This window comes from Schistocerca nitens, chromosome 2 (genome assembly GCF_023898315.1).
Source record: "Schistocerca nitens isolate TAMUIC-IGC-003100 chromosome 2, iqSchNite1.1, whole genome shotgun sequence".
Classification (NCBI taxonomy): domain Eukaryota; kingdom Metazoa; phylum Arthropoda; class Insecta; order Orthoptera; family Acrididae; genus Schistocerca; species Schistocerca nitens.
This window is the reverse complement of record NC_064615.1, coordinates 416151491-416161492: the sequence shown is the minus strand read 5'-3', so window position 1 is coordinate 416161492 and position 10002 is coordinate 416151491. Positions and strand designations below refer to the sequence as shown.

Sequence of the window (10002 nt, the reverse complement as noted above, 5' to 3'; positions counted from 1 at the left end):
TTTTGCATGTTGTTGTGTGTCTTGGATTTTATACTCTCTCTCTCTCTCTCTCTCTCTCTCTCTCTCCCTGTCTGTCTGTTTGTCTGTCTGCCTGAAAAACCCAATAATAAAATATTGATAAGCTACCTTGAACGAAATGTGCAAAATTTAATTAAAGTAGCTTCTCCAGCTAGAATGGAAAATCCAGGATGGAATAAAATAAATATATGAAGACAGATAAGTGCTCAACAAATAAACGCTATGTCATTTAGCCAGTGCGTATTATCTACAAATCAATAATAAAATAATGTCACAGAAAAAAAATGAATCATTTTCCGTATCTGTTTGTTACAAACATGGAATAATCAATGAGCAGAAAATGTTCATGTTTATTGATGTATTTCATTATAAACGTCATTTCCAAAACCACAACATTCTCACCAGTTACAAGAGTTGTCTTACTGCATGTAACAATTTTAAAAAAACTTACTGTAGCATCAATTTTAGTTTGCGATTACACATGTAAGACCAGTATGAAACACACATATAAAATTATCATCACTGGTGCAACATACATATTACTAAGACAAAGTCTTGTCATATCAGATAAAATATAATTATTGCGTTCTTTTAATCTAGCTATGTTTGAACTTACTGAATGCTGTGGCGACATGTTGTTTTGTAACAATATTGCAGAGCAACCTCATCATATATGTCAGTATAGGTAAACATGGAATGAATTGAGCTACCTGCATGTATTTTTTACTCAGTGACTTGGGTAAGCATGTACAAATGGTCAATAACAAAGTAATGTAGTTTGATAGCACCACATGTTTTTTCCAACATATTCTTTGATTGACAACATTGCTTTAAAAGGTAAATTAAGTCTCATGAAAGCAGCATGGGCACTGTTCCTATAGACTCCAATCATATATACAATTAACAATTGATTTTTCTTCATTCTATATTTTCCCATTTCCCTTGTTGCACTAAACTATCTTTCCACCTACACAGTGCATTTTGTGTATGGGAAAATGGGAAGAGGGGGGTGCTGTCTGTGCAAATAAACAGCTGACAGAAAATATCTACATTGTGTTGAGAAATTCTGTCTTCCATGAAAATGGGCACAAAAATAATGCAGTGGAAGTTCTGTGAGTTTCATTTCAGATTAATCATGAATATGAATCTTTGAAAATACATACGTGACAGTCATGGATGAAGCAATTCAAGAACAACAAGACAAACATTCACACAGATTGAGTTAAAGGAATGGAAGGCCAGAGAGATTTGAAGGATAGTAATAATGAGATAGGCAGAATACGATCTTGAGAGAAAGATCCAGAGAGTAACAAAATTCTGTATGCGACAGTGATTTTCCACTGGCTGACTTATAGTTCTTGCACCAGGTACACATGGGATCCACAAGCACTGGGGAAAAAAAACATTCACAGCCCCATCCAGAAACTGGTTTTCAATGTTAATGATTACTCTAACACATTTGTCATGAAACGTACGACAGACATCAGAAACAGTGAACACTAACCATCCCATCTCCATACGAAATTTCTTGAAAACTCTTAGCCTTTTCATTTTCATACATTATTTTTTGCTATTAGTTTGATATTTCTGAATTTCATGATCTTGTTTAACTGCCCCAAGTTTTGTGTTTAGGAGCCCCTATCCCAGTGTGAAGTATTATTCTTTACTCATATTCTTTGCGTATTCAGCAAACAATGCCTCTTTGTTTTGTACTGGCAACAGTTTCTATTGTATTCTTCGTCAGTCTACCTGACAGAATGTTCACTAAAATCTGTAACCTCTCCTTACATTCCTTATTCGTCCAGCTTTTAGTACAGTTATCCTTCATTCACTTCAATTATTCCAATGTAAATCTGTTCCTTCACTTTGACATGTGAGGAAGCAAGATACAACTTTGGAATAACATAATACAAGTGTAAAAGGCAATAGCTATACTTTATGTATGTCTAGAATGGTGAATTCATTCCTAATTTTGTACCAAATTCAAGTCTTGCCCGCTTCTGATATCGAACATTGACCCTGAAAGAAAAAAAAAAGAAAATTGAGTGTTACAATTTTATACGAAAAATTCATCCTCCACAAAATAAAAATAATCTTAAAAATGTGGCAACATGTGTTGTTAACAACACAGATTATTTTCTGTGTCCAGATTAATTCTAATGTAAATTTCATCTTCTGATAAACATCAGTACAAAAAGGTGGCTCTTTAAGAAGGAAAGCTCTATATTTATTGTACACAGTAATTTGAGTCAGGAACAGCGTGAAAATCTTCTGCAGTTACTTTTGTGATGATACTACTGGCTCTGTGTGTTTACTGTTCCTAATTTAGTTAAATATGGTAGGGAAAATTCTGTCAGAATATAAATAATTTACCAGTACAGGTGATAACTCACTGAACAGTAGAAGCACTGAGTCATCAACAGGCAACAAAAAAGAATGTAAACTTCAATAGCTTTGGGGCAAAATCCCTTTTCTCCATTATTTCCTTTAGTAAAGCTAAGTAGTAGGTGGTTCCCCCAGTTCCTCACAAGTTAAACAAAATAATGACATGACTATATACTTCATCTATGTCTAAGGTGTTACAGTTGAATATGATTTGCATGAGGGGAAAATGTAAAACAATGACATATGTGATCATAATAATAATTGGCGACCAATGCTGTACAATTGCAATGAAGTCATGGGATGTTCAATTAACTCTTTTATTAGGACATGTTATGCATTTTGGGATTACACCCACCTCAGACATCACAAACTTCAACTCCTTCCTAAACAACACACACCGTTGACAATTCAAAGAAAGTGTCCAATAACATATGACAATAACTGTGACACAAGCAGTCTTGAGCGTATACGCTCTGCTTCAAGAGTGCTTGTGTCGTAGTTATAGTCATATCCTATTGGACACTTTCTTTGAGTTGTCACGGGTGTACGCCTGGTTGGTTAGGAAGGAGTTGAAGTTTGTCATGTCTGAAGATGGGTGTAATCCCAAAACGCGTTACATGTTCTAATAAAAGAGTCAATTGACCATCTCATGACTTTATTGCAATTGTACAGCATTGGTTGTCAACTATTAACATAAAAATGATCGCAGGCCTCAGATGGGATTTTATGTTCTGTATATTATATGTGATCATACAATGTGGGCTTCCATGGCTGTGACTAAGTGTGTGTGTGTGTGAGTTGTGCTTGCATGAAGAGAGAGAGAGAGAGAGAGAGAGAGAGAGAGGGAAAGAGAGAGAGAGAGAGAGAGAGAGAGAGAGTTTTGTCTTCTTAAAATCAAGGCCTTTTGGCCGAAAACTAAATGTATAGCAGTCTTTTTGTTGTGCCTCCCTGAGACTCAACATCTCCCCTATAACATTGTCATTATCATTATTCAATTCTGGATTTTCTACTGTTTGATTTTAATGCACAAAAATGTGCAGGATATGTGTGGTTTGGTTATTGTTTGACTTTACGCAGAGCGACTGGAAATGATGGACTCAATTTCTGCACTTCAGTGTTTTACAAGATATACACGGTATATTATTGATATAAGATGCATTTAATTATGCTGACATGAAAGTTTATAGATGTTCACAGTGAACCCCCACCCCTGCTTCTCCCTCTCACAGCTACAAGGTTACCATACAGATAGTAGAAGAATTCATCCCACAGTCAATGAAGAAAGTGTTTTTAACTGAGTTCACTGCAGCTGTGATACAGTGTTCTGGTTCATACAGTGCTGCTACTTCTTTTGTGGGACACTGCCTTAACAAAGACTCTTTCAGGTCAGATGGAAGGGTTTAATGCTCAAATGAGAGCTGTAGTGTAGCTATGGCCATGGTCAACTGACCTGGACAGGCCTTGTTACAGAAATCAAATAAAAATGTATCCCTCAAAGCATGGCAAGGAGGGGGCAGAGTTGTGGGAAGGGAGGGGGTCTCTTTAGATGAGGTGTAGGCAGGCTCCATAAAAACATAAACCCTGTTGAGTGCAAATAGTAATCCAACTAACCCAGAGTACTGTGAGGGTTCTCTCCTCCTTGATACAATCTTCTTTCTCGTTTCAGAGGGACCCCACCTTCTACTAGACATCTCCTGTGAAATGACTGCTATTATCTAGTAACATGTGCTGGTAGGTTCACAAACAAGGATTTAAATTCTGATCAACAAAAACTACTCCAAAAGTCCATAACAGGAACAGAGTCTCATGATGCTCCTGAGTCAAATCCAATTCTGTGTTTTCTACAGGTCTCTATAGGTACCGAGTCCCATGATCATAGAACTTTGTCATGGATGGAGCTCCATCGCACACCACACTGTTCTTTAGATTCCGAGCCATGCCTGCTCTGATGTCACGAGCAGCCATTTGGTAGTTCAGTTCTCACCCTTATATATGGTTCTGTCATCACACACACACACACACACACACACACACACACACACACACACACACAATCTCAAATCAGCAGCAAGGTGCATCTCACCAACTCCCATTGACAACCATGTGCATCTGCACTCTTACAGGACAAATCATGATGCAAATGTTTGAAGGGGTGACAACCTGCCTTGGTAAAACCCAAAAAGTTGAGAAAATTCAATGAAAAGAAGGTAAATGTATTAGTGGGAACAGACATGATCAAGGAAGAAGAAAAATAAAGTCTGAAACCAGGTATTTATATAGAAACACGGATTGTATGATTTTTGTTTCATCAGGGTACCTTAAAAGTAGTTCCTAATTAAAGAATCAAACTGAAGCCTGGGGTCATGTCCCTCCAAGATAAACTAGACTGGGAATACAATCCTAGAAAAGTGAAAGGCAATCTTATTTTATTGGAATCTAAGGAAAGACATGGTTCAAATGGTTCTGAGCATGATGGGACTTAACATCTGAGCTCATGAGTCACCTAGAACTTAGAACTACTTAAACCTAACTAACCTAAGGACATCACACACATCCATGCCCGAGGCAGGATTCGAACCTGCAACCGCAGCGGTCGCGTGGTTCCAGACTGAAGCGCCTAGAACCGCTCGGCCACTCCAGCCGGCCAAAATGACATGATCTGGGTACAGGATTCACTGTAAACAGCCACGATAAACACCTACTGATTGGTTTTCACAGGTTATTTTTCAATTATAATATAACTACCCTTTCCCTTGTGGCTTTGCCTGTATGTTTCTCCAACATATATATTGAATTCACTCTTTTCTCCTCCTTTCTGTGTCCACCTCCTACCCCCTCAGTCTGGCCACTTCATCCTCATCTGTCTATCTCCCTCCCACCCACCATCTCTCTCTTCATCTTCTCCCCCCCCCCCCTTTCTCTTTGTCCATTTCCTTGACCCCCCTCTCTCTCTCTGACCATATCTTCCTCCCTCTCTCTCTTTCCATCTTCACCTCTCCCTCTTCTTTTATCAACTGCCCACCACCCCTCTATACCTTACACCTGCCTCATGCATCTCCCCCAACTCCTTTCTCTCTGTCCACTTCTTACTCTCCCTCACCCTGTTCATACCCTCCTCTATCATCTCAATATGCAATACAGTTCAATAAAGCAGGCTGATAATATTCCCTCAATATTCCTGTCATGCTGGGCAGGCTACACACCAGTGGCTTGAAAATCAGTTATTTGTCCCTGACATACAGGCTGCCATGCAAAACAGGTTGACAAAGCAAGCTGATATTACTCAAACATGACATGTCTGTCATAAAGGGCAGCCTACATGTCTGCACCTGGGAAATTGTTTCTTGCCCGGCATATAGGCTGCCCTGCAAAACACGTTCATCTGGCAGGCCAATACTGTTTTCACACAACATGCCTGTGCTGCAGTGCTGCCTGTAAGTGGGGAAGGGGAGGGGGAGCTGGAAAATACATGTTTTTGCCTGGATCTCCGCTCCTATCAGTGCTAGGAGGTTATAAAACCCCACAGTGCAGGTACTTGTGAGGCCTACTGTTTTGTGCTAAACTTGGTTGAAATCCAGCCCGGGGTTTGGAAGAAGATCCGATACATACACACATACACTTTGCTTTATATATTAATGCTCATGTGCCAGGAGAGGAATTTAAGGTGGATGAAAACGTTCTCCTCGATGAACTTTTTTGAAGAACGTACGGTGACTGCCCAAACTATGATATCAAAATAACAACTGTACATCTCAATTCCCAAGTGCCAATTAAAAAAATCAGTCCGACACTGATTTCACAAGAAACATACAACTAGTACTCATACAATTAATTTTATTTTATTTGTAATATATCAAAACATGATTGCTAGATCTACACTGTTCCCAAACAAAAATATCCACATGGAAACATGAAAATCAAGCTGAATGGGATAATGCATTAATAGATGCTAGACTCAAATGCAAGAAGTCTCAGGGGCCCACAAAGACTTAGATCATTACCTGATATGGAGAAGAGTCAGTGCAAGGATATCTAAATCATAAAAATGAACTAGAACAAATTTTCAAAAATACAATGCAGCTGTCCTAGAAACAATTCAACCAATATCCAGTATCTAATAGAGGCCTCAGGGAGCATATTCCATAAACATAATTGTTGTTTTGATACATGGCATTCAATTTCTAAGTGACTGACACCAACTGAAGACCTGTAGGAAATGGTTTAGATAACAACTGAAATCACAGCAAATAAATGCTGAGAATGGAAAGTAGATTCAGAAGACACCTATGGTTTGAGGTTGAGTGCAAGACAGCAACTAAATAACAGAGATACTGAAGAAAGTGAACTGGTAGTTTCCTTAAGATGGATATAAATTACTATGAGAAAGTCTAATAACAAAGGTTCAAGAACCAGCTTTAAAAGATGACTCTTGGAATATACTACAACCCATCACTCACACAGGGATTGTGAAGATAAGATCAGAATAATTACAACAGGCACAGAGGCATTGAAACAATCATTGCTTCCACACTCCACAAGTGAATAGAACAGGAAAAAACTCGAACTGGTACAATGGGATGTACCCTCTGCTGTGCACTTCATGGTGGTTTGAAGAGTACACAGGTAGATGTAAATGCAGATGAATTAAAAGAATAAGGCATACAAAACAACATATAAAGAAACTGTATGAGAAGATTAAAGTAAGAATATGAAAAGAAGAGGAGAGATGAAAAGCATGTGAACTGGAAGAGGGAGGGAGAGAGAGGGGAGGGGGGGCTGATATATGACTGTTGAATAAATACAGAGAAACTGCTACGAAATAAAAAATAAAAAAAAAATCTTTAACAAAGTAATAAATGATGCACAGAAGCCATTTGGTTCTAAAAGTGGTCTAACCAATGATGAAACTATAAAAATAGTAAGGGAGGGGAAATGAATTTTACAATGATGACACAAGCTATTTACTCAATAACGCTAGCACAAGAAGTCCCTAGAAATAGAGAACAACACAAATGTTAAAAGGAAGAAAAATTTTCTTCTCCACAGTTGGAGAAGTGCGAAGTGCCCTGAAATGACTAAAAACCACCAGGCAGCTACAACAGAAAAAATCTCTGCAAAATTGCTAGAGCAAGATTGTGATCAGTTGGAACAGACCCATGAAAAAAAAAAAAAGTGACATCGATATGTAAACACGAGGAAATGCAGCAACAATGTAAGGAAGAAATGATATACACAATGTACAGGAAAGGAGTGTGTGCAAATTACCAAGAAGTAAGACATTTATACTTGGAATGTGTGGTTTTTTAAATATAGTCCTCTTTGACTGCCTCCTCATCTCCTTGAGGGAGGGAGGGAATCAACTATAACTCAGATATCACACCTTCAGGCTTTCAGTCTTGGTTTATGGTTCAAGAAACACAGCCATTTGAAACTAAATCCACATTTTTAATCAAGGTGTATGTTCTCGACATCAACAGTGAATATTATTAACAAGCAACTTACAATAACAGATATGAGGAGTGTTCAAATAAGTACTGCAACTCATTTTTTTCCTTGGGTGATTTCAGTTGAAAGAATGTTGAATTTGTAGTTGGATGTCATGGAACATTTCCTCTTCAGCCCCGATAATTTCATGAAGTTGCAATATGTGGTGGTACTATATGTAGCATTCAAAATGGCGTCATAACAGAAATGGATTCCTAGCAGAGAGCTGTCATTGAGATTGAGGTTCTTTCTGTGGAAAACCAGAGCATAGCAGATATTCATAAGCATTTGCAGAATTGTCTGGCAGTGAGCAAAAGCAAGATGAGTTATTAGGTGAGGTATCTGTCATCATCACAACAAGGCCACACAAACCTGTCTGATCTCCAGCCTGCTGGCCGGACACAAACGGCTGTCAGTCCTGCAATGTTGGAACGTCCAGATATACTCAAAATGCTAACGAACTTTTTTTCTTCATGGTAATGCAAGGCCTCACACAAGTCTGCACACCTGAGAGGAGCTCACAAAATTTCACTTGGCTATTCTTCCTCATCCATCCTACAGCCTGGATCCTGTGCCTTCCAACTTCCATCTGTTGGGCCGAATGAAATATGCACTCCACAGGAAGCAATATGTGGATCATGGGAAGGTTATTGATGCAGCAAGATATTGGCTCTGATACTAAGCAGTAGAGTGGTACCATGCAGGCATACAGGCCCTCTCAGTTATCTGGCATAAGGTCATCACAGCGTACGGAGATTACATTGAAAAATAGGGTTTTGTAGTCAAAAGAATGGGGAATAATATGATGTACTAGAATCCTGAATAAAACTAACTTGTTTTCGGAAAAAAATGTATTGCATTACTTATTGAGCGCTATTTGTATATTAGTAAGGATATGCATTTCAACAGTATGAAATAAATGGTATATCATAACAGAACATGTTTCATATATACAAATGAAAACATATTTATACGAAAAATAATGGCATATATACTTACTTAATTTCTTCCCTTTTGATAAGTTCATTCACTGAAACTATTACAAAAGGAGAAATAATGCCAACAATGATGGCATTGTATGGCACTTGAATATCTGTCAAAATGGTGTCCGGATTTGACCACAACACAAAGAAACTTATACCAAAGAAAGACATCTGCAGCATCAACCTACAACAGGAAATGGTAATACTGTACGACAAGAAAAACTAGTTCTGTACATGAATGGCCTCTTCTTGCACAATACCAAAATGGAAGAAAAGTGGCATTTACACATGAAAGACAGTACAGATATAGATGCAGTGATTTTGCTAAAAGGGGAAAAACTGCAGGAAGTAATCTCTGTGAGGATAAGGAGCAGAAATGATCATATGGACATATGGCTAGTGATGCATTCTGAGGGAGGTGCACACACTTGAAGTTGGAAATATAAGGTGTTGAGCACTACAGAATATGACACTGATATTGGGACCAGGCAGGTGGCTCACTGGCATGGGGAAACTAAATGACTGTGTGGAATGTTCTTGATGACAACTGCCACTATCCATAGCACTTACAATTCCTGCAGGCCTTATTAACTATGGACTTAACTCTGCAGCGAAGGTTCTGTCGCTGTTTTGTGGCATAGGCCATCCTGCTCGCAGATGAGGCTACTTTTATGATAGGCACTATTGTCAACCTTTACAACAAGCACCTGTGGAGTAAGGAGAATTCCCATAGAGTGTTGGCAATGAACCATCAGCACTGGTTCAGCCTCAATGTCTGAGAGGGATTATTAGCAACTTCTCTTGAGTATGGTGCTAAAACACTAATACAGATGGAACATTCCCACCTCCTAGTGTTTCTCGTGTTATCTTTCAATCACTGAAACCTACACTGCCAAAGATCTTTTATATCCACCTTTCAGTGGAAGTACCTTCTTAAGAACACATTTTTTGCTTTGAATCCTCTCAGCAATCATTTCCTGCAGTTTGTCCCCATTTAGCAAAATCAATATAGGACAAACATTGTACTTTCAATAAATTTTGGGTTCTGAATGTGAGAGTCAGGAAAAAAGTTTAAACTACTGATTTTGTGAATTTTCAGTAGGCTTTTGGAAGAAGGAAAAAGACAGAATGA

At 38.4% G+C, this 10002-nt stretch overlaps 1 protein-coding gene across 17 annotated transcripts in view; it reads right to left on the bottom strand.

The window, feature by feature from the left end:
• Positions 1 to 397: 397 nt before the first annotated feature.
• Positions 398 to 10002, bottom strand: part of LOC126236282 (transmembrane protein 94) — a 538855-nt gene continuing 529250 nt past the window's right edge. For 8 of the 17 annotated variants that reach the window (XM_049945449.1, XM_049945452.1, XM_049945446.1 and 5 more), the window contains 2 exons: positions 8887 to 9054; positions 398 to 2037 (listed from right to left, as the gene is read on the bottom strand). In XM_049945449.1, the coding sequence (XP_049801406.1) occupies positions 1965 to 2037; positions 8887 to 9054 (241 nt within the window). In that variant the 3' untranslated portion in view covers positions 398 to 1964. Of the gene's footprint in view, positions 2038 to 8886; positions 9055 to 10002 lie in introns of those variants that run through there. The other 9 variants (XM_049945454.1, XM_049945456.1, XM_049945460.1 and 6 more) reach the window with 2 other exon arrangements.